Genomic DNA, 24,480 nt, shown 5'->3' on the forward strand with positions numbered 1-24,480 from the left:
AAAAAAAAGCAGCAACTGTTTTGGTTTGTCCTGTCAATCAGAAGAAAGTTTAATATACTCTGAACAGCCCAATGCAGAGCCCCTGTACACTGCCAAGGAATACTAAAGCCACAGCAAGTGTTTGGATGCGTATTAGGCACAAACTTAAATGGACATGCTTTCTGAAAGTTTAAAAAAAAAAACACAAAAAAATTAAAATCATTGCCTCTAACTCCACTTTTAACACACATTCATAAATCATCGGCTTTTTACTTCCAGTGTACATCAGTATTCAGAGTGTATTTATTCCACAGAGAAGAGCCAGAGGCATGCTGATTCATAACTCTAGTCTCTGCTGACAGAACAGCATCAGGAATTATTTGCTCTGTAGCATGGACTAAGCCAATAGTTTGTTGGCGCATCTAGGTTGGCTCTTGAGGTAAACAAATAAGTAAGAAGTAATAAAAATATCATCCCCACCTTAACAACTCTAGTTGTGCCAACCAGTTGTCTAGGTGCATGCAGCTATGCTGGTAAGAATTTGTTTGAGCTAGACATATGCTGGGTGAAGCAGCTGCACAGCAGCGGTGACAAAGAAACTCCCCTCAGCCGTACATGTCGTGATTGTCTTGTCCTCACTTCCTTTGCTGTGTACACTTTTTTTTTTTTAAACAAACAAAACAAACCAACCCACTGCAATTCCAGCATCACCTGGAGAATCGGCATCATTAAAAACTCCATATTAACCATAAAAGAAATTAATTTAATGCAACGACAACTTTATTGAAGAAAAAAAAAAACAAACAGCAGTTGTAAGTAAAGACTTCATTACAGAGAAAGCTGTAAGTTAGGAAAAAAGATGTTTATCAAAGTAGAAATCAAACAGTGTAAATACATAGAAAAAGCACAACAGCAGACAGAATCAGTAACAGTATAAAACATTGTGGAGAATTTTGAGAGTTTGGTTTTTATCTTACAAAACAATTCCAGCTTTTTTGTTAAAAAAAAATTTAGTGTTGTCACATTACAGAGAGGCACGCGGTTTTAAGAAAATATACCATTTCTGTGCTTTCTGTCCTACATGGTCAGTATTTGCTGTGGTTGTAAACATCAGTATTTAAGACAAACGTGTGGTTAAACGTCGTCATCCTCCTCAGTTTTGAGAGTCCACAATAGCAACAGTGATCTTACTTTCATCAACATGATTAAGTACCAGAACTAAGCAAGAACCATTCTCAGAAACTCAACAGAGGCTCTTTCAATCTCTTAGCACACAGCAAAAAGGGATGAGCTTCAAGTGCCCACACTGCTCCACAAGGCAGTTCCCAGAACATGAGTTTCAGACTGCACGTAAGCAACAGTGCCGTGAGCCTCCAAATGCATCGCACGCCAGCTGCAATCTACCCGCAAGTTATGATCGATTCAAGCCTGTCACCCTGCACCTAGCTGGAAGTCATCCCATAGCAGAGTCTCCGCCCTCCTCCAAACTTGCATAGGAAGTATTCACACACAAAGCCTAACACACTTTCTTTTTTAAAACATGATTTCTTAAAAGAATTTCAACTTGGTGCAGAAATTTCTTCCTTGGTTTTTGTAACAGCTCATGAACAATCTTATTACTGTAAATACCAAACAAGATGAAATTGTTTACATCATCACTGTAGAACCATCTCAGATGGTACCAGTATACACAATGGATTTCATCACATAAAACAAATTCTGTAGTAACGAAAAAAAATCCCACATTGTAATGTATAGAATCTCAGTGCTTTGGGAACAGATGACTACCACCCTCCCCACTTCCATTTCTACTATATCTGGAAAATCAGCTGATCCCAGATATGCACATTTCATGCTAGAATTGTATGCTAAGGCTGCTTGGTTAAGGTTGTGTTATCTGTACTGCAAAAAGTAAAGAAGTGGATAGGCAAGTTGACCAACAGCGCGGCTGGGCAAAAAGCACTTTCTGGTAGAGCACCAAATCCTTCCAAGATGGGAACCCAACATCACACAAGTTTCTTTAGGAAAGTCAGCCTTGAGTTAGGTGCTGTAGGCAACTGAGCAAGGACTTTGGGAAGGAAGGAGCTTTGTGATTTAAAACACACCTCTATTTGCAGTAGAGCGCACACAACAAACATTCCTGCCTTGAAAGACATTAAGATAGAAAGCTAGAGAGGGCTTCAGAAATGCCCACCATGCTTCCTGCCAAGCAGATAAGTTTTGATATCATCAGCTTTGGTTAACACAAAGTAGTTTTAATGACAAAAAAAAAAAAGGTATAATGGTATAATCTAATTCAGATTGAAACTGGTCAAGAGGGAACATTCATATACTAGTTTACTCCCCGATTATGTAAAATCATATAAAATAAAGTATTTTAACAAAGTGGAAAAAATCTTTTGCTGCTAAACTTGGCAATAGCCTGAACACAACTACTTATGAGTGAGTGAGAATCTGAAGAGTTTTGTTCTGATAGAGAAAAGTTACTTTAAATCAAAACTGCTTGTAGATGAAGTGACAAACCCTGAGTATGTTTCACATGTTGGCAAGAATATGGTGAGTCTCTCCTACTGTCTGACCTTCACAGGAACACAATACAACACCAAAGGGCAACATAAACCCTAGCAGCACTCTGGTGATCCTTGTGTCTTTGCCATCTCCCCTTGGGTTCCCTCCCTTTAAGGGCACAATTGCTTAGCCTCGTGTGCTATGCAGTCAAATGAAGATTTGTTCGTCTCTCTTACTGAATAAAAGGCTGTGGAGCTGGAATTACAGCTTTAAAAAGCAGGGATGGGGGGGAAATCCATTTAAGTTTACCCGCTATCTATTGGTAATTTCCTACTTCTAAGTGGTTGTGCTCACAACAGTCAGCTAAAAGGTTCCAGTTAGCTAGTATGCAAGTTGAAAAACAAATATTCAGCATACACAATTCTAGTGTTCTTCCAGAGGAACTGCTAGACAGTCAGGGAACCACAATCCTGCACAAGCTAGTCAAAAAATAAGAAAAAGGCTTTTACTCCTTCTAATCTGAAGTATTCATAAAAAGAAAAAAGAACCCCAGAAGTCAAATTCCATTATGTTGACTGCTGATGAGCCTGGAATGATGATCCAAGTTAACGTAACTTTCCTGGAGTGGGGAAGGAGAAATAATGTATGCTATACCTGTAGCGTTTTCCAGGAACACCCAGAGATGTTAGAACTAAAGAAATATTGGAATGTAAAAGGCATTTAGGGTTGCATTTCAATTGCCCTTATACAAAGGAATTCTGTAAACATTATCAGAGTCCTAATAAAAGACTAACACGGGTCCTTTGACAGATGTAAATTAGGTTTTGAACCTATTCCCTGATAAAAAGAGACACACATTGGTTTAGATACTTGTCTTAGATCAGTCAGGGAAAAGAAGTATCAGTATTCTTTAATTCCCAGTCTCTCTTGGGCATTTAACTAATTCTTCCTTTCAAGAAAAGTAATAGTCAACCTAGTTATTTCAACACTAACTTCCAAATCCTGGGGGGGGGGGGGGGGGGGGGGGGAGGCACCAGGACATAGCACTTGAACATCATCCTGTATAACTGATTCATCCCAACATCAGTGCCATGTTTTCAGGGCGGCATTTTCCATTCAGATGCCTTTGTAACAGTAACTCTAGCCAGCTGGAATCCACAGAAAGACTTAAAATTTCCCTTGCATACCATCCTCAAAAGGGAATCTTTTTTTTTTTTTTTTAGAGGATCCTAACAGCAGGATGGTACTGTGCTTTATAAATTATCAGAAGGACACTTAAGTTTAAGATTTTGAATTAACTCAGTTTCTAGTAACTTTCCGGAAGCCATAGAATTATTTGGCTTCACTGTGGGCTTATACTTTATTGCCAAGCAGATCTAGGTTTTTCCTACATTAAAATCTCGTGGTACAAGTCAGGGATATACTTGCCATGCAAACACAATGCTGTTAAACGACTAAACTCTTGGTAGATGGAGGAAGAGAGGCTTCAGTTCATACTAAAGTCCACTGGATAATCATCTTCATAGACACTGACTCCAGCAAGACAGTTTGGTAAGAGGAAAGGCAAAAGCAGTTAAACGGTATCTCACACAGCAGAAGTGGAAATCTGTGCTCAGATATTAAACAACTGACCACTGCAACGGTTTGGGAGTAAGTGCTTATACATAGCTCAGAGGATAAAAAGAATGTAGGGTGGCCTTGGAATTTAGATACTGACTGTTCAGCATTTGTTTGGAGCTGGCAGCTAGATTGTTACGTGCTTTCTTTGTTAAGACAGGCAATAGAAAATTGCACTTTCTCCTCAAAGCAGTAGTTCACTAGTGTATGCAAGAGCTTTAGGAGAAACGAAACCGCTCCCACTTAAAAAAAAGAAATGTTGGAGCTTTAACTTATTTACAAGTTCAGAAGAAAATGTCTTCTCCCTGGCCCAGACTGCTTAAACAATAGCCCAATTCCACCTTATCAGAGTTTGTCCTTTGAGAAATGACATACACAAATTCTCTCTTTGCTTACCTATCATGCCCTCAGCTTCACACTGCTCCTATGCTACAGCTGGGGGGGGGGAGGGAAGAGAAGCACCTTGCTTCATGTGAAAAATTTCAGTTTCCTACCTTGTATGTATTGCCATTAGCTGTAGGCAAGGCAAAGAACTCATGTTTCTGGCAGCTGAAAAATTCTATTAACCTTATTTTGCAAGTGCTTTTCCTACAGGAACAAGTTTTTCCAGGTGAAAATGTCCCTTTCATGTATTTTAGGGAAACACATCTGTCTAAACTGAAAATTCAATACTTCATTAAAGATACAAACATTTCATACTTACTCCAAAACAGTCTTTTCATTTAGAATTAAATCTTTTAGAAGTCTCAATCCTAAAATTTTGCAAGAGAGGCATGAAAAGAAAGAATACCAATATTCCATTATCCAAGGCAAACAGTGCAAAGATTAAGTGACATAAGGCTATTTAAAAAAACCCAAGTTGTCAGTAAGAAATCAGTTGGCAACTGATTTCTTGAAAAAGAAATCCTCTAGTCTGGCATCAGAGTCGAGGTCTCCATTTTACAGGCTTCATGTATTACTTTGTTACTTTTGCAGAACAAATACATGATTTTACATAAGAATTATCATAACGAATTCTAGATCTCTGGCCAGTTCTTCTGCCAGGCTGAACTTCATTTGATCACGAGCACCCTGTCCTACAGACACCATTGCTTACAAAACCAAGCAATTGCATACACTGGATTTAACACAAGGAGCTTCTAACAAAAAGCTGAAAGGCACATGTTTGAGACAGAAGTGGGAAAATACATACACAGTGATCTTAACATAGTTCTACTAAACTTCCTAGAACTTTGTGAAGCATCCAGTATTCCTGTTAGGACAGACAGACCGAAACACATTTCTTCACAGCATCCCTACAAGCAGGAGAAAGAAAAGAAAAAAAAAAAAAAAAAGAGAGAGTCACCTCAGTTATGCTGCTTGATGAGACTCATTCCATGCTGCTACCACACTGACACCAAGGGCTTAAAAGATCAGCTGACCATGTATTAACTGCGCTTACATAATTTGCATGACTACACGAATGCATTGGAGACAAGCGGGTCTGCTCATCATCCACCTGCCCAACTGCAATGAAATGACACCTGTAGGCCTACCTTGAGGTGGTGCACTGAAGAAGGGTGGGGTTGATGGAGCAGGATAGAGAACTGTGTGCTCAAACACAGAACAGCGCTCATGGGGGAGAACGGGGGAAAAAAGGTACCCAGAAGAATACACTTGTCCAGTAGCATTTTGGACCAGCATTTAGGCATTCCAAAGACAAGACTTAAGTTTAGCGTGCGGTCAGCACACTTACATATTTTTATAGGAAGCCTTCTCATTTTGTTACATTTGTGTTCTCCCACTAGAGAAGATGCTTTTCATTTTCAGGTTTAACTACTTGTATTTCCTCCCCCTAAAACACCACCATGGAAAAAACTTCTAAAGCCATACGTTACAATGTTTCTATAAACTAATCTTCTGTATCATTAAACCTCAAGGTGACAAAAAGTAAGGGAATAGGGAAGCTTACCTTGCAAATGGTATGAAGGAAATGCTATACCTAAGAAGAAAGATTTTTAAAGTTACTCTTCATGTCAGATTTTATTAGAGTCACAAACAAGAAGAACAACCCCTCTGATGCTCTAAACAGGTAACTGCAAGATACACAACCGAAATGAAGCTTTGAGTTTGTGAGCAGCAGGAATGAGTACCCTTGCAAGTCACCTTAGCCCAGCCAGGTTGTGAAACACTATCGCAAAATCAGGGGGCACATTGTAGAAGCATTTTAAGCACAGTTCCCCTACACCCAATATTCTTCATGCTCCAACGCCTACAGGCAGGTAAGATTAGTCTTGAGGGCTGGCTAGATGTTCACATCAGTTTCTGTACTACTTCTGTGACATTACATAGAGCATATGTTAACTTAAAGAACACTGACACTTAATTTGATTGGCATATCTGGGTCTTTTAACAAGAAAAATTCAGGAGATTGTAAAAGAGGAATACCAGACAGTAAGCAAAAAAATTGATTTAAAAGGGAAAGAAAAAAAAGCAGTTTTAATTCAAGCTCACAGAAATTAAATACATTTAAAGGAACTTCCCCCAGAAATGGAGCCCCGAGCTCCATCTCCAAAGCCTCTGAAGTGGTGAGAGAGACCAAGAAGTGGGAACAAGTCAGCTCCTCATTGATGCATTGTCTTGCATCTAAGGGAATGGTGAGGTAAAAATTCTCCCTCCCTCTAACTCATGCAAAGTCAAAATCCACTCACAATTCAGCTACTGATGTTAGGTGCAACAGAAAATGGAGTGTGTGGGGAGGAAATCACTTACCACGCCAAGGCAAAAAACTGTAAGATGCAGAAAAGGAGCGCGAGTCCTTCCTTACGCCACTGGAGGAAGAGAGAAGGGGCCGGGGGGGAACATAGCACACAATGAGACAACAATGTAAGCACCTTATTTTTAAAATATACTCCAGTATACTCCAGGACTTGAGTACTCACCCAGAAAGCAGAACACAATGTTAGTATGAGACACAACTAGAAGAAAACAAACAATTTCTATTAAACATAGAAACAACTTCAGTTTTTATAGATATTGTGACACCGTAATGGGTTCCTTCACAGAGACAGATTACATCATTTCATAGTTTTATCCAACACTGCATAAGAGTTCTCCTTATTTAAAATACCCTCGCTATTACATTTTTGAAGTGAATTAAAGCAATGAGGAAATACCAGCCTGGTATCTCCAGAAAAATAATTTTATGGCTGCAAAGGAACAAGAGGAAGAGGTTCCTACAGCTCTTTGCAAAGTCAGCAGCTTCCTACGTCATACCACACACTTCTTGGTGTCATAGGTATAGACCATACTTCATCATTTTGCATAAGTAAGACTTTTCAGTTACAACTCTAGTCTTTCTGCTTCTGTCCATGCCACATTTCCTGTTGATTCTCAAGGTTACCATGGGGTTGAAGTCATATCATTACTTAATTCTTGCCAATTAAAACTACAATACGCTTTCAAGAACTTTCAGCTACTGCTTAGTATGTCTCATGTTTAATATAAAGTCCAGCACAGCCATTCAAACCAGCACTTTTTCTTTTTTCAGAGTTGTGCTGTGTCTTTACTACAGTTAAAATCTTGGGGGGTAGTAGGCCATTTTGGATTATTTTCTGTTTTAACAGTAGCCTCCTTTTAGTTCAACTTTTCATTTTCAATTTAAGACAAGACAGCTCATTTAGCTATGGTAGATGCTGATATTTGATCTTCCTTCATCAACATCTAACAGACTTTTGATATACACGTACCACTGTGCTACTAGTGATTATCATGTGCACTTTTCTGCTTGAGTTAAAAAAAAAAAAAAGATTCAGTACTGCATATTCAAGACAGTAACACATGCATTGCCAAAGAAATCATACGCTTCACCTCAGCCATAATTATTGACATTAAGTGTAGTTTTTCCATTAGTTTTAAGGTGGTGATTTGTATATTGGTCTAAATACTACATCATACATCTAACAACTGACTTTATTCCAGTGAACAACATTCCAGGCATTCTCCTGACTCCAGGCATCATAAATGCATACAAAACAAACACACCACACAGTAGGCTTCTTGCCTGCTGCTGATCTGCAAGCATACACAGTCAATTTCTCAAGCTCTATCAGTTGCCTGCAGCCTCTCTGGATGTTTAAAGAGAAAATAGGAAGCACCGATGCCAAGCGAACGCTCTGAAGACACTCACACTGAAAATGGGAGGACAGTTTCATGCAAGTTAAGCCACCTTTCAGATTTTAGACTCTCCAAGAGAAGATGGGAAAGTTGAAGAGACAAAAAAAGCACATGCACTTTAAACAAGAAAGAGTCTGAAACTTAGCAGCAATTTTCACACACACACACAGAGTAGAAGGTTCATCACAATTCCCATTCTTCTGAAGATAAAAATAATTCCAAGGGCTGACTTCAGCTGAATGTTGAATTTGCAATTTCATTGTGTCATACAAGTTTCAAAACCTGAAGCTATCAGTCAACTGGGATGATTTCTGTATTTTTAATGCAAGATGACCAAGGCATAGAGATTCCCTAGTTGTTTTGTCAGGAAATGACGATTTTAACAAGGTAGAAATACCTACACAGCTCTTTAAAGCAAATCAGGTAGGATATAAAAAGACAAAATTATGCAAAATAGAATGTCTAACAACTTCCCGAGTACAACTTTTTAAAAACTAGTTTCCCATCTTTCATCTTTTAAGCAAGATGAAAATATGATATTGTGACCTCAATCACCCTAAAAAAGTGCATGGTTCACACGCACCAGCCACAGACCCTTCATGCTCATTTAGCATAACAACCTGGCTTCAGCTCAGTCTTTCCCAATAGGAAGGTGGTTTTCTGGTGCTACACATACCTTTCCACTATAGCAGATCTGCAGGGTGTTTGATGTTTTAAGAAAGAAAAAAAAAAAACAAAACAAAAAAACCCCACACCCACAAACACCACATCTTGAGACATAGTTAGATCAATGTATATGAAAGGACTTTACAATGGAAATTGTTTACAGGTTAGCATGAGTTAAAACTGATTGCTTTGATACTTACTAGCATAACAATAGTAGCAATCAAACGTGTAGGCTCAAACATCCTTTTCAATTGTTTCATTGGTCCCATAAGAAAAAGAGTGCTGTGAAAAACAAAACAAGACGAACACAGAGGCAGAAAGGCAAAAGTGAAACTAGGTAAGATTCCTCATTAAGGGGGGTTATTTTGTTAAATTGTCTGCTGTCATATGGGGCATCAGTACACTATTGTGTTGTTATGGTAATCAGTACTGCATAACAAAAGAAACAGGATATACGAGACAAAATCCATTTCTGCTTTTCTTTGAGCAAGGTATTTATTCTACCACCTTATTCACACTTGTTCAGTTACAATTAACATAAGCAGAGCAGAACTATCAAGCTAGAAGCATAGGTCAAGGTCAGCTTCAATTAGATCAGGTAATCCAGCTCATTTCCTCTACAGAAAGGGCTGTTTTCAGGCCTGGATCCATTCTCTGATCCCTTACCAGATCTGCAGACCTCATTTAGACCCCTGGTGACTGATACTGCATGAATTATACAAGGTCAAAGTTTTATCGAAGGTGATATTTCTGCCTCATTACTATGTATATCCAATTCCATTCCTTGTGCTTTCTAACATCTTGTTAAGTTTCCTCAGTCACAGAAGGTCGTGTCTGTCACAAAGTCAGTGAGGCTACGCTTCAGGAACCCCAGTGGCCATGAAGGCTTATCAGCTGGGTCTACCCCAACAGACAGACTGCCCCAAATATATTCACCAAAACACACAGAACATTACCAAATGCAAAATGGCAAAGAATTCTTTTTAGCTTGAGGGGAAAAAACCCAACAAAATCAAAAAACCTTAATGCTCAAAGCATGAGTTTGATTCTTCTTTACTGATGAGTAACTTTTACCTTGAATGCATTGCTAATAACAATAAACAAAATAAAAATTCCCTTTACCATTTCAGGGCACTACTGGGGAAATGCTGTTCGTTAAAATTCAGCAACAAGAGAATGATCTACATAAGCAAATCTTCTCACACAAATGCAACAGTTTCTACCACTTATGCACCTTTACCTATCATTCTGCTTTAGTTTCTCATCTTTATTAGAGAACTAATATATAAAGATTGTTACCTCCCAATAGATGCAATGTTCCCCAGTGTATAAAACACTGCAAAGAGCGTCAGCCCTTTCCTTGGTACCCATAGCAGGCAACTACCCTGAAAAGAAACATTTAGAGAGAAAGAGGAGAAAAAAAAAATATTGTTTTTAAATTGCAAAAGAAACATATCCAAGAAGTGTCACAACACAAAAGAAGTCTTAGGAAAACTTAAACCCAGACTGCAGAATCACTCACACGCACACACACACACGAAAGTAAACTGCATTTATTGGCATTCTTGTTAAGAGTTAGCGCATTGCATCTAACTGGAACCAAGTCAGATGTCTTCCCAGAGAATCAAAAAAAATCAAGCAACAGCACACAGCAAGGCTGTAATTACTAGGGCTCCTGAAACTCAAATATCGGGGAGATCTGGCAAAAAGTCCTTACCAAGAGTGAGCACAGGCATCCTATTGCAAAACAAGCAATGAAGCCTTTCACTCTGGTGCCCCAACCTAATGAAGTTGCATCAATAACCTAGAAACGAGGAGAAAAATAAGAGTGCAAGTTATTATTTACTAAAGATCTTGCCACATATAAAGTGTGTAAATTTCCTCTGAGATGCTAAACTGCGTCCTAGCGCAAACGGAGCCTCGGTTTTTAAGCACCCTCTTCAATCGCCCGCAGGAAGCGCGGGTGCTGCTAAGGGACCTCCCCATTAGGGAGCAGCGACAGGGAGTCCCTGCAGGAGGGAGCGCTGCCTCCCGCCGGCGGGTACCCGCACGGGACCGCCCACCCCCGCCACGCTCGCCGGCACTGCCGGGACCGGCAACTTTTTCGCTATTCCGCGAACTCCGCAAACAAACAGGCGGAGGGTTGGTTGTTTGAGTGGGTTTTTTTCCCTGCCCCCACCAAACAAGTGCGCGGGCCCGCACTTGTCCCCGTTCCCCCGCTTTATCTTCGGGCTCGCTGCAACCAGTCTTCCCGTGCCCGGCCGGCCCAGGTTCACTCGGGAGACCGAGTCGTCCTCTCTCACAGAAAACAGACGCCAGGGCCCCCTTCCCAGGCAGCGGCACCCCCGGCAGCGGCTCCTCGCGGGGTAAAACGCGGGGGATTCTAAGTGCAAGTGAAAGGTCCAGAGACCGGCTCCAGACGAACCGCCGTCCCCGGCGGCCCCCGGCCGGCTCCGCCCCGGGAAGCCGGAGGCCCAACGACGGGCTGAGGCGGCGCGGGCCAGTCCCGCCGACGGCCGACCCGCGCCGAGGGGCCGCGGCGGCGCCGAGGGGCGGCCCAGGGTCCCCCTCCCCCCGCCGCCGCTGCGCTCCCGCCAACCGCCGCTTGCCAACCGCCGCCCGGGCCCCGGCGCGCGGCCCCCCCGGAAGGCAGGCAGGTGTAGGGGGAGCGGAGCGTTACCTCGGCCAGTCCGCTTGGCTCCTCCGCGTCGCGGCCGCTCAGCACCCGCTTGAGCTTGTCCATGCCTCCCGCCTCGGCCCGCGCCCGAGCCGCTCTGCCCCACGCACGGCCGAACTGCCCTTCGCCTCCTCAGGGACTACCAGCTCCAGCATGCACCGCGCCGCCGACGGCTACCTGCACTCGGCAGGTAGATGAAGGCCGGCGGCGACGGCGCGGAGGCTGCCGGGGGATGTAGTCCGCCGGGCGGGGGAGGCGGGACCGCATCCGGCGGTGAGGGGGAGAAACCAGCCGCCTCCAGGACTTTACGAGCGGCGAAGTTCCGGTGAGTCCCCCTAGGGCAGCGGGGCCCGGCGGAGGGGAGGACTGGAGGCGCCCCGAGCAGCGCTGTGCCGGCGAGCCCTGCGCTCGGAGCCACAGCCCGCCGGGGCACCTCCGCCTCCTGAGGCAGTGCTCCGCCGTCACGGGGGGTCGGGTGAGAGACACTGAGGGGACGCAGGTCCTGCAAGTGGCGTGGCTGGTCCTGTGCTGCCCCCCCCGGGCGCTCCAGCCGTCCTGCGACACCTCTCCTGGAGCAGGTGCACGAACTTCAGTACTGCAAACCTTCCACATCAGTGAGATTAAGAAAGATCAGCCTAGCGCCGATTCCAAGGTTCATGTGGCTGAGATTATATTCATAGTCATTTATAGGCTTGGTTTGGTTTTTTTTAAGAGACAGCAAACACTCCCACTTTCCCTAAGAATCAGGCATTTCTTACTCTTCCAAACATACCACAGCCAACATCTAAACTGTCCCAGTGTTTTCCAGACTTCAGAAATTACAGTCCACACCCGCTGCCAGTTTTACTTCTCTAGTTGTAGCCTATTTCCTCCCACCACTTTTGAATCCATTACTTGGCAATAGCGAAGCTCACAGAAATTGCAATACAGATTTCCTTTTGCTGCCGCTACCGTGGCTCTTCCCCTGTTCTGAAAAACTCTCACCTTATTTTCACAACTAGCGGAGTGGTCTGACGACAGGCAAAGGCACATGGATGCATCATCTTACTAGCATGCAAAATTCAGCATCACCGAGTAGTTATTTCAGTTTATTTTGCTCAGATAAAAACAGAACTATAAAATGTTTGGTACATTTTATTTAGCGACATACAAGAAAGAATATAAATTGCCACATGTTAAACTTGCCACAAAACAGCTGGAGAATCACCCCGCTCCCTCCCCCTAAAATTATGTATCCAAAGTGGTACTTTTCTGTGGAAAATTTGTACCAGAGAGCTTGCGGTACATCAGTTTATACTACTGTTTCTTGATAATCTGTGTGGTATGAGAGAGTCACCAAGTGCTCCAAGTTTTACTTTGTAGTAACTGTAACTTCCTAAACATGTTCTTGTGATTTCCCCAACATGTGTGTTCCACTTAAATGCACAGCACCCAAAATCGATGGATATTACGTATCTATATAGCCAGGATTCAAGTCCATTCAAGACAACTGTTATCAACAGGTCACAAATTAGTATGTATGATGGACAAGATAAAATACACAGTATAAGCTAAACATGCAGAGCACCCTTTTCAACGCTAGGTGTCAATTCTGTGGGTTCCTCCCCCACTATAATTTAGCCCAATGGAGCTTAATGTTAGCATCACTGACCAAACCCAAATCACAATTTTAATTAACTAATGCAGATATAGTTTCCTTCATGCTAGCATGACATCAGCTCTCCTCTCAGTCACTACCGGCTTTAAAGTGTGTTTTTATAAGCCTTTAAGGCATGTAAAATAATATATGCTTAGAGTAAAAGAAGTGCCATAATTTACTTCTACCAGCAAAATATCTCTTCACCCCCATTTGTTGTTCCCCTCCTTTTCACTCTCTCCCCATATCCCACTATCACTGGAGTGGACCTAAATAATTTTCTATTACCGAATGAATTTTGATCACTTCCATGCTGCATTCATTTGCAGCCTTCTTCATCCTGACACTAAAATCTTTAGGAAACAAGTGCAAGAAGATGAAAAAAGCCAACAGAATTTAGGACTCTAATGGGGAATACAGAGGACCTCACTTCTGTTTCAAAGTGGCCATAAATTCAGTCACCCAGATCATGTCCAGCTGATAATAATTTCTTTCAGAGACTGTTTAATTTCAGTTCTGTTCACTCATTTTATCCTATGGACTGTAAGATTTTTTGCAGTAATCCTTTCCAAAGGATTCCAAAGATAAGGCTGAAGGTGTATTCAGGAAAAAAAAATATTCTAATCAATAACTTTTTACAAAATAATCCTCACAGACCCTCAGTGAGGTAGGCATGTATTAACTCTCATTTTTACATACAGGGAACTGAGGAACAGGGAGGTGACTTCCCCGTGGTTAGAGTAAATCAGTGACACAGGAAAAACTGCAGTTAGTTCCTGCCTTTCAACCTTATGATCAATTCATTAGACCAGGCTGCCTCAAATAAAAGTGAAACGAAGTGTGTTGTTTGTTTTTATTAAGAAAACAGTCACTTGGATGGCAGTAGACTTTTCTAGAAACCTTAGGGCCTTCTCTAAGTGAAAACCATTTCTCAAAAGACCTGGTTAAATACCAGGTTTTGGGGTGGGTTGTTTCTATTAAGCCATGCAGTGTAGAATATGAAGATTTTTAAACAAAAACTCCCAAGACATCAGAATGTGTATGCATTCTTATCTGCGATCACCTTAAACCACAACGCCTGCTTTTCGCTAGTCATTTGCTTCTTGCACTTCATCGAGTGTGAGCAGTAAACCTCGACAAGTCTGTTAGCTGCCCCATTCTTAGGCCAAAACATTAACATAATTTAGGATTTCCAAAAGCATTACAAATATTTAAAGTTTAATCTACAAAGTGTTGAGTTAAAACCATGACTATACATGTGGTCACACTTCTATTAATATCAGAACTTAAAGAATTTTAAAAATAAACCAAAATGACGTATCTGGAATACATGTTAGCATCCTTTTAAGGCTATATAGGATCTTGTTTCTCAAGCTGCAAATACCAGCATCCTTTAGGGATCAGAGACTAAACACCCCTCTGTTCCCCAGCCTTAAGCCACTCTGCAATTTAGCAATTTGACTGTCAGGGCAGTATAACCATCACACGTGGGCACCATCCGATATGTCCAACAGAAGGTCAATACAGTACAATGTGTTTCCAATACAGTACATGACTGTAGCAGCATACAGACCCCAAGTAATAGTCTCCAGAACTGCCTAGAGAAATCTGGCTGACATCAGATTAAACTAGTATTTGTGAAGAGACTTACCAGTGTGTGTCTCTGTTAACCTCCAGCTTTTCTCCTGCTCTGGAGTTAATGCCTCACAAATAAGGTAATTTTACCTTTATACAGTGTCAAACAAATGCAATTTTTTTTTCTCCTTAAACCTATCCTCAGATGAAATGAATATTCTGAGGTTGGAGTCTGGATCAGAGACTCGAAAAAGTAATTTAGTTGGTTATCAGCTCACAGTAGGGGAAACCAAACAAAATGTGTAGTTTAGGACTGACAGCTCAAAATAAATGCAAAGGAAATTTTTTTTTTTTTATACTGTGGATGATTTCTCAATAAAAATAAAAGCATGCCAATTTTACAACTCCAGTAGTCTCTTAATATCTGAAGCAGCAATAACAAAACCTTCATAGAAGTGTTTGTGGTGGAGGGTCCAGACAATACTCCTGCCTAACCGGTGAACTAAACGGAACCCAGACTCCTAATTGTGAGAGTCTCTCCAATGCCGTTGAAAACTGTAACTCACCACCAGTCTATCATTAACTCCAGATACAGGTTAAAACAAAAACAAACGAAAAACACCATTAGCAAAACCTGCTTGAAATGTTTTCTCTCAGGGCTACAGAAAAATTAGCCAAATTCTTTATTCCACTAGTAGTGAAACAGCCCCCATGGCAATGGTTACATGATCACGTTATCTCCAGTCTACTTCAAGTCCATATAAAGTCACATTTATTTAGACTTAACACACATGGTTTCCAGTGATGCTTCTGGTTTAGGCTCCAGCTTCTCTGGGAATTCTAGTTTTTCACAGATTGTCTCCTTTACGGGTAGATACTGAGAGATCTCGTTAGGTTCCGTGAACAGGGAAGGTGGAACGTGCTAAGAAACAAAAATTTTACATGAAACAAGTGAATGAAGGGGGGGGGGGGAGGGGGAGGGGCGGAATTCCAAACCCAAACTTTTACAGACAATTACTCTACAATTTACCTGATTTAAACACCTGAAGTCAGGCATGATTATTAAAATTTACCTTATAACTTCAAATGTAGGAGCATTCTACTCCTTGTATGGCTCAATAGGCTAAGGAAAGGTATTTAATGTTTTTAAACAGCAGATTATAAAAGCGTAAGAAAGTCAGAGACATTCATGAACAGCTACAATGCTTTAAAAAAATATATTTATCATTTGAATGTATCAAACAGTCTTTTTGAGGCTCTAGTTCTGGATGAGACTAGGACGGCCACAAGGGATACCATGCTTACTGTCTTCTAGCCATTGCAACTCCATTCACTGGACCTGCTCAGATTTAGCTATCGATAATTGCTATACCTCAACATGCATCTTAGTTTTATGAAATCCACCACAGACATTTATACGAAATACTAAAACTCATTGGATTTTAATTTCATACTTGAAGAAATTCGGTGGTTTCAGTAAGTTAATATCTTTCCCTGGAGATTCCTGTAGGCAACTTCACCACATACAAGACATTTGATGGGGGGGGAAAATCTATACTGAGCAAACAACCTTCAAACTTTCTAACAACATTCTTTAAGAAGCGTATCCAGAGCTATTCAAATGCAACCTGTATTTTGGCTACCCCTAACACACACAGAATCATACTACTGTTTCAATTATTTCAAACCTAAGTGAAGCAGGAATCTTTTTTGCTTTACCTATGCAAGCTGATCTAAGGAACTGAAAAGTCATGTGCATTTCCTCTCTATAACAATGGGCAGTAAAAATTATTTAACAGCGTAGATGGTAATTTTTAAACATGAGGTGAAGTAAAACCTAGATCACTGATTTATATTTCAAAAACCACGAAACTATCAAAAAGCTCATGTCTGGATTTAGTCCTGTTTATAGGGATCGCATATTGTTAAGAAATGATACAGTGCCCCTTTCCTCAAAAAGAAAAGCATTTTGCAAAAATACTCCCTCAGAAGGTTAGCAACACATTAGTCACTTTTTACAGGTGAAGGAAAAACAAGGGAGAAGGAAAGTAACAAGAATACCCAAGATCAGGTATTGGGTCAAGAATAAAAATCAACAGCTGCAACTCCAAATGTGCCACAAATTATTCTGAGCCATTACTAGGGTTTTAAGGTAAGCTATTAAACTCATTTGAGAAAAAACGAATGAGTCTATTACCAAACAGATCTTAACCCCTAATACTACTTGCAAGCATACAACCAGCCCTGAAATTTAGCATCATGGGACACGGACTACCTGATTTTGTGGCTGAACAGTTCTATGAAAAAATAAAATAATAAAAAAATCTTGTTAACTCAAAAGTAGAAAAAGTAACCCAATCCCGTATCTTGTCATGTGATCTGAGCATTTACAAATGCAAATCTGCCCTGAAGTCACCAAAATAAACGTTGCATAAGCAGAAAGGTTTTTCTTCTGTATCAATTCCAAACCTAACAAAGAATGACTTACAGACACAGTATTTTCTATACTGACCATAAAACAATTTTAAAAAGCAGACAGAAAAAAAAAAATTTAAAAAATGCAATACCTTTAAACTTGATATTTTGCTTTCTCTGGATGTATATTCTCGCAACATGTAGGCCTTGTCAGCCTAATGGGAAAAAAATAGCAAAAATTAATTACAAAATTATCATCTAGTACCAGTGCAAAATGAGTATTTTAAATACATTGAATTTAGTAAGCATTTGAATTTGGTTGACCACAGATTTTCACCTGGGAGCAGAAACGTACGTTCAAATTCACGACGACAGAGAAAGGTATTTGCAATGTTCCCTTTCCCAAAAATCACCTTTCTGCGTGCAGGCATGAAAAAAAAATTTCTGTGACTGAATATGATTGTTAATCTTCACTCAGCTAGACCTCCTACATCAGTACGAATACAGCTAGACAGAATAAGCAAACCACAACTGTTATGTTATTATTTATGAGATACTAGAACTCAAATGTAGTATGGACAGTTATTTGCAAGTTAAAACTTGCGGTCATACATTGGACAAGCCAAAAAACATTTACTTGGAGACGAGGATAAGAACAGTATCATATCATTTACTGTCGCCTGTTTTTCCCCTTGTACTTCCTCTCTAATCTGCGTCTGTCAAATATATTATTATACTGCGTGAATATTATTATACTCGCTGAGACAATTATTACTTTACATGAGGGGTAGCCTACTCTGCTCATACAATATCTAGCCCCATGGCATCCAGCACTTGGTTGCTACTTCAGCACCACCATAATAATAAAATACACTTGAAAGTTCAATTCAGGTAACCTCTATGCCCCCAAACATCAGTATTAAACTACAGGAATACCAGCAGGTCTTCTCTGAAAGTAACACAGCAAGGGAGCATCTGTAAAATATTCATGATGGCGAATAAGGGTTTACCTCATGATGAAGCCTTGTATCATTCATCCTGATAAGTACCCCATCAACTCGCAAGAAAAACCTCAACAGCACAAAAAAGCTGGAAGGCATAACTCTCTGCAAAAATAAAAATGTTCCATTCAGCATATTACAAAGTTTTACTTTAAGTATGCACTTATCTAGATCAGATATTCACAACAAAAGATAGTATGAGGAGCTTTCAGTAGTAAAGTCAAAATTTGGGCTGTTGATATGCTACAGCTATCATTGGACAGCAGGACAGACAGTGTCTTAAAAGATTCTTAGGCAGGACGCAGAAAGAGGGAAAAGATTGTTCCCTGAAGCAACTGACAGAAAGATTTCAAGACAACATAGTTTCCAGTAAGATTATATTTCTAAGAGCGAGGAAAAAGAACATTGCATTTTAAACTTTAAATCCCAGAAGGAACAACATGCAAAAAGTGACTGCCTTTTGCATACATCAGCCAACTGAGTCACCAAGCATCTTGTATACACCTCTCAGTACTCACTATTTTTACACTCAAACTTGATACTCCATGATCATGAAGTTCGTCTTCAAACAGAAGTACTTCTTCAAAAAACATAATTTGTTCCCTGGCTTTCAATTTCTCTGTATTTATGTGTTCTGTTGTAGGAACAACCTAAAGAAAAAGATTAAGAACAGTTAACATCAATTTGCTGCCAAGCTACATAAAGTTTGTCCTGATCTTTTAAATCCCACAATTGCTAGTTTTAGAAAGGAAAAAGCTTTTGGGGCACTCAGCTTAAAACATTCCAAATTTCTAAGAGAAAAAGTTAAAATTAAAACCAAAGTTTCCAAGAGGAACCATCAATCAAAGCAAAAACCAAGAGTGGAAAATTCTGAATAAACTTCCCTCTGGCTACAGGCTCAGTAGGGTTTCAGCTGCAAACAATTCTGCTCACTTTCTGTATTTCAAAACATTTGAAGGTGCCTCGTGTTTAACATACAAATGAGAAGTTCTGGGTTATAAACAGGATTCCATGCATTTAACATTTCTAGCCCACTACGAACCCTGAACGGGATTCTAATAAAGCCTTTCCATGGAAATCAAGTACCTATATGTTTTCCATCTCATGGTCTCCACATACACTCATACACTTCCGCTGCCTAAAGACTACGGGCCAACGGGACATCGTTTATTACTGTGCTGCGCTTTTAATTCCAGAATAACTCAAGTGATCTATAACTAACGCAAGCCTAGTGAATTAATATAGATTATCTGCTTAGTAGCAGGCAATCTGCATACAGTAAAGAGAAGCTGGGAACTTCAGTCTTATTTCAAAGTAAATAGACAAGGGAGAGCCTGCAAGTTTAAATATGAGGAGTTACTGTTGCAGAAAAACATAAAGCCATTGAAAGCAGCCAGATCTACGTATCTGCTTAGACAAATGGGCAAGCAACAGAGAGTAAAGGTACTTGAGAACTACACAGTTGATAGTTCTGTTGTGTGTGAGGAGCTCAGGGCTTCAGAGGGGCATCCAGCAAGCACTGAAGATTCCCATGTGGTTTACTTTCTGAGTAAGTCCTCACTAAGGGACACAATGGCACCCTTTTATATAATCCTAAAATGCTTTAAAAAAAACCAACAGTTATTAAAATAAGCCATGATTTGATTAGGATAACATGCTGAGAGACATGAAAAGCCCAAACTATACTTTGAAGTCACAAACTATGAAGCATGAAAGATTTTACAGAAGCCTATTGAAAGGTAAATGACAGCTTTAAAAAAAAAAGTGTTTGTGTTTGACTGAAACAATATGGAATCAGCATTTAACAAGGAGAAAAAGGTTACCTTTAACGTTGCAGTATCTCCCAGCAATGTTCCTTTGTAGTCTGTTGTGTAAGTCCAATCGTATGGCTTGACAACTTCCTTAGTGTGCTCAGTCTCACTCCTCAAGAAGTGAAAGAGAAAACAGCACGCTTTGTAGTAACTCTTAAAAAATGACAACCTCACATAAGATTATGTATTACGATTCCCACACTCCAAGAAGAAAACCAGCAGCATTGTCTGTGCTGCAATGATGTCAAGACTTAATCATACAGTATTGCTTCCTTCACAACATGTTTCCATAATAAATTAGAAAACCGTTACCAGAATTCCTGTGCTAACACTATCTCAGTCCTATGAGTCAAAATAAAGATTTTAGTTCAATGTTGTTGAAAAATTTGTATTTCAAGATCATTTTTTCTTTAAGTAGGCAGAAAGCAATCTGCTGATAACACACAGCAATCATTAACACTGCTATTTGCCTTAGTTTTCATGACAGCTTTGATTTCTCTCTGTGCTTTCTCTCTAGGTGCTCTGCAAGTAATTTTGTAAATACTATGCAGTGCAATTAGTTCTCATGCATGGTAATTGTTCTGCTATATTCCTAAGGCTAAGGTTTTGAACACGTACAGCATTTTGCACTTTGAAACGCCACGCAACACAATCTTGTAATGCTCGAGGCCCTATGAGTTTGAATAAACAGAAACAGCATTAAGCCATGTTAAACTCGTAGTTTATTTTAAGAAAGCCAAGACACAACTGAAAAATATAGTTGACCCAATTTAACAGATAGGAGGATCATGGCAAAGAAAAGCTAAGTGACTTCTGTGATCACACACTGTATCTACGGTAGAACCAAATGCAACATGGTCTTCAAGAGTTCAGTCTGTTAACTACTTTATGACAGTTTCACATACAACACACCAGTACTTGCCCACTGGTGATAAAATACTGTACCTGCTCTCTTGCCACTCCTCTGCACAAGCCACTTTGATCATACCTTGACAATTATTGACACATTTTAAAGCATCTGTTGCATTGAACTCGATTCCAAAACCACGATCATGCTGTATTCTTAGGATATTGTCTCCAAACATCATCTCTGGCAGGGAAGGCATGTGTAACTCATCAGCCAATCTGCACAGAAAAATAGAAGTCCCATGAAGAGAGATCAGTCAGCTGTAGTTCAGTGAAAGCAGTCCTTGTTGTGGAATAAGTATTTTTTAGACCATGGTAATTCAGAAGACACATCACCAATATGTTCTGCAAAACTTTGTTGTTTTCCCAGTTTAATCATTTGACATGAATTGCAGTGTCATAGATCCGAAGTGAAGTATTCGTAAAACGAGCCTTTGTACGAGCCTTCTCCATCAGGCTCGTACAAAAGTCTTGTATGTGAGGAATCAAAAAAAAAAATCTGATACGCATGAAGTAGCAGCTTTCAACCTGTTGTAGCAAATCCCTGGATGGTCCTTGAACTACTTTGGCAGGTGCCCAAATAAGAAGTTTTAGGAACGAGCACTCATTGTCAGCAAGTTTAAATTCACTACACAGTGGTCCATACCTCCAAATTTAGAAGCCTACAAAAAGGGGCTGAAAACAACTCTGGCAGAGTATGTGAAAAGTGCAGAAGACATTACCATGCTCTACTACTTTCCCAAGCTGGTAGAGAATACATACTGGTATTTGTAACCCTAAGCATGAAAACCGCAGCCATAGCCACAGACCCAACTGAACAAAGTACTGCATGAACCAAATAAGCATGATCCCTGCAGAAAATCTCAAACCATTCTATTTCACATTTTGTTTTACATCAATCTTTATACTTAATTATGCATATGTACGTATATACATACACTATATATACACACATACACAAACGTAACACCACTTTATATACGTACTGACCTTATTTACCATAAGGTTTCATACACTTCTTTTCCTCCCTACCACTACCTACTTTACTTACCAAGATCAAAAAGAAATACATGACATCTGGAGAGAAGAAAACTTTAGTAAATACACTAATTATAAGGAGGGGAGGGAAAAAAAGCGTCCTAATTGCAACTTTCGTATTGATAATAAAGCATTCCTGAACAAAAGTGGTTATTTCTGTAACCCTGCATACAAAAGAACATTATGCTAACCAAACAAAAAAATAGCGAATTCGTACATCTGGAGAATAAGATACTATGTCTTTCCCAGAGAACGCAGAACAACGCTATGAACTTTTCCATTTCATCATGTGCAGGCCCCTTGACCTGCAAAGACCAACTCCAGCACAGAAAGGAGTTCTTGGCTATGGCACATTTAATCCTTCACCTTTCCACAGAGGTTGCCAAGGGATTTTTGTGATACATATTTGCCAGAAAGAAAACTCCTACAGATACTAATGATGTTCCCCAAGCAACAAAAAAAGGCAAAATGCCAAGAGAAATATATTATAAAAGGAAACTGACTAAAAGCACTGCAACTGGATAGTTCTTGACCCTTCAGATTTGAAGTGGAGGAACTGTTTTGGGGATCTCATGCTAGGTACCAAGACCTACAGGTAAACGGCTGATTTTGGACTTCTCTTCCCTACCCTGCAAAATCCTGTGTGTTCTTTCAAGCTTGTGTTGCGGCTCTTGCAACTTTACTTTTCAGCCTTTTTAACATCTTCTGAAAAACTGTGTCCCCCCCAAAAACATCTAAACAGATAAAGGTAATTTCTGAAAATTACAGAGGTGACTGTTTATTTTAAAATAGCTACAGTTAAAGCAACCGAAGAGATCAGAAGATGAATATAGCAGGCAATTTGGCTTCTAGACTGGCAGTTCAAGTGTCTCTCTTGTCTACAGATAATGAGGAGAGTTAACATCCTCCTGACCTTAAGAATAAAGATCTTCATTTTTAAGATGTAGCATACTACAAAGTAAGTCCTCACAAACACGCCATAAAATGGGATACTCTGATAACAGCCCTCCTTCCCCTGCAGGACACAGGTACAGCTTAGCTGGATCCTGAATCCTCATTACAGAAAAATGACTAAATCACAGGATTCAAGTTTTCTTTTCTGTAACTGCAAAAACTAAAAAACCATTAGTCAGAAGCAGTCTGAGAAGATTATTTTAGGCATTGAACATAGGAGAAAGATGGAGGAAGGAACATAGTTTTTACCTGTTTTGAGGCAGATATCCAGTTTAAAAAAAAAAAAAAAATCAGTATAATGCTGTTATGTCAAAAAATTTAACATTTACATAGTTTACTATAATTTAAAAAAAAAAACAAACACATAACATTTCAAGACATGGGACTTTATCAAACAAATTACCCTCAGAAAAGTTAAAAGCAACATGAATGAAGGGACATTTAACAAGACTAACAAGATTTCCACGTATGTATTCCAGAAACTGAAACCAAGAAGTATCTGTCAAATTCAGCTGCCACTAAGGTCAGCTATGGCACTACACAGCTGAACGGTTCAGTTCCACATTAGTGAATCCGACTTAAGTACTTGATGCTGACACAGCAGCGTTTTCTCCAACAGTTTGACAGGAGTGGAAATTACAAGGAGAGAGCAAATAATAAATTTTTAATGAAATCCACTATCTTAAAATAGCCATTACCAGGAAATAGCTTATGACAGTCTGTGGACCACATTCAAAAGAACCTTAATCACCATTAAAAAGTAATTAAGAAAAACGGGCTTCTAATTAGCAGGCTTCAGTTCACAGAGGTCCAGATCTCCAAAACCGTTAGCAATCACTAAAAACAAAATTCTGGAAACCATCTGTAACCCAAATCATCCCAGTTTCTCAAGCCAAAGAATCAAGCTCACCCTCGCAAAAAGAGAGGGAACAAAAACCTCCGAGCTACTGGGATAAACAGCGTCTCCCCCGCCCAGGAGACGTTGTCTGTTTCTTGCGCAAGGCGACAAGGCGCCCCAAACCCCTCGCTGCCGGGGAGTGAGGTCCCAGCCCCGCGGGGCTCCTCCCCGCGCCCCGGCGCACCCTGGGGAGGGGCAGCGAGCCGCGGGGGTACCGTCGTCTCGTCGCCCCCCCCCCCCCCGCCCCGGCCAGCCCCAAGCCCGCCCCACCTCTCGGCCTGCGCCGACTTCATGATGTGCGTCCGAGCGGCGCTCAGCTTCCACGGCCCGAAGGTGAAGTCGCGCCGGCTGCTCTGGAAAACGGGGTGCATGGCGGAGGGGAGGGGGAAGGCCCCGCCGAGGAGAAGGAAAGAGAGGCTGGAATGGGCGGCGGAGCCTGCCCTGCCCCGCCTCGCCTCGCCTCTCCGCCGCAGCCCGTACCCCCCTAACGGCAGCAACGGCGCCGCCGGAACCGCCACCTCGTGGGACTTCCGCTTCCGCGGGCGTGCCCGGAGTATCCCGGAAGCCGTGCGGCGGCAGGAGGTGACGTGCGGTACACGGGCGGTGAGGGAGGGAGGCGCCCGTGGCTCGGCGCGGCCGATGGC

General features: G+C 40.8%; 2 protein-coding genes across 4 annotated transcripts; both read right to left on the minus strand.

Moving 5' to 3' along the window:
* Nucleotides 1-3,526: 3,526 nt before the first annotated feature.
* SFT2D2 (SFT2 domain containing 2) lies at nucleotides 3,527-11,797 on the minus strand. Of its 3 annotated transcripts, XM_076349490.1 has the most exons (8): nucleotides 11,606-11,797; nucleotides 10,643-10,729; nucleotides 10,225-10,310; nucleotides 9,126-9,207; nucleotides 7,026-7,061; nucleotides 6,856-6,914; nucleotides 6,056-6,085; nucleotides 3,527-5,399 (listed from the first exon to the last, which is right to left on the minus strand). In XM_076349490.1, the coding sequence occupies exons 1-8, from the start codon at nucleotides 11,666-11,668 to the stop codon at nucleotides 5,360-5,362; spliced, it is 483 nt and encodes a 160-aa protein (XP_076205605.1). In that variant the 5' UTR covers nucleotides 11,669-11,797; the 3' UTR covers nucleotides 3,527-5,359. The 3 variants fall into 3 exon arrangements, with proteins under 3 accessions (XP_076205605.1, XP_076205624.1, XP_076205614.1); XM_076349509.1 differs by lacking the exon at nucleotides 10,643-10,729; XM_076349499.1 differs by lacking the exon at nucleotides 7,026-7,061.
* Nucleotides 11,798-12,721: 924 nt separating this feature from the next.
* TIPRL (TOR signaling pathway regulator) lies at nucleotides 12,722-24,332 on the minus strand. The gene is made up of 7 exons (XM_076349522.1): nucleotides 24,107-24,332; nucleotides 20,986-21,165; nucleotides 20,053-20,152; nucleotides 18,748-18,879; nucleotides 18,239-18,334; nucleotides 17,381-17,443; nucleotides 12,722-15,735 (listed from the first exon to the last, which is right to left on the minus strand). Exons 1-7 carry the CDS (start codon nucleotides 24,205-24,207, stop codon nucleotides 15,586-15,588), a joined length of 822 nt encoding a protein of 273 aa, XP_076205637.1. The 5' UTR covers nucleotides 24,208-24,332; the 3' UTR covers nucleotides 12,722-15,585.
* Nucleotides 24,333-24,480: the final 148 nt, after the last annotated feature.

The sequence above is a fragment of the Aptenodytes patagonicus genome, chromosome 1, assembly GCF_965638725.1.
Source record: "Aptenodytes patagonicus chromosome 1, bAptPat1.pri.cur, whole genome shotgun sequence".
In the NCBI taxonomy this organism is placed as follows: domain Eukaryota; kingdom Metazoa; phylum Chordata; class Aves; order Sphenisciformes; family Spheniscidae; genus Aptenodytes; species Aptenodytes patagonicus.

Coding starts and splice junctions, on each gene's coding strand:
- SFT2D2 (XM_076349490.1), bottom strand. CDS start 11,668: ATGGACAAGCTCAAGCGGGTGCTGAGCGGCCGCGACGCGGAGGAGCCA. Junction 10,311..10,642: donor GATGCCTGTGCTCACTCTTG/GTAAGGACTTTT, acceptor GTTTCTTTTCAG/GGTAGTTGCCTGCTATGGGT. Junction 9,208..10,224: donor AACATTGCATCTATTGGGAG/GTAACAATCTTT, acceptor TGTTTTTCACAG/CACTCTTTTTCTTATGGGAC.
- TIPRL (XM_076349522.1), bottom strand. CDS start 24,207: ATGCACCCCGTTTTCCAGAGCAGCCGGCGCGACTTCACCTTCGGGCCG. Junction 21,166..24,106: donor AAGTCGGCGCAGGCCGAGAG/GTGGGGCGGGCT, acceptor TTTTCTGTGCAG/ATTGGCTGATGAGTTACACA. Junction 20,153..20,985: donor GAGGAGTGGCAAGAGAGCAG/GTACAGTATTTT, acceptor TCACTTCTTGAG/GAGTGAGACTGAGCACACTA.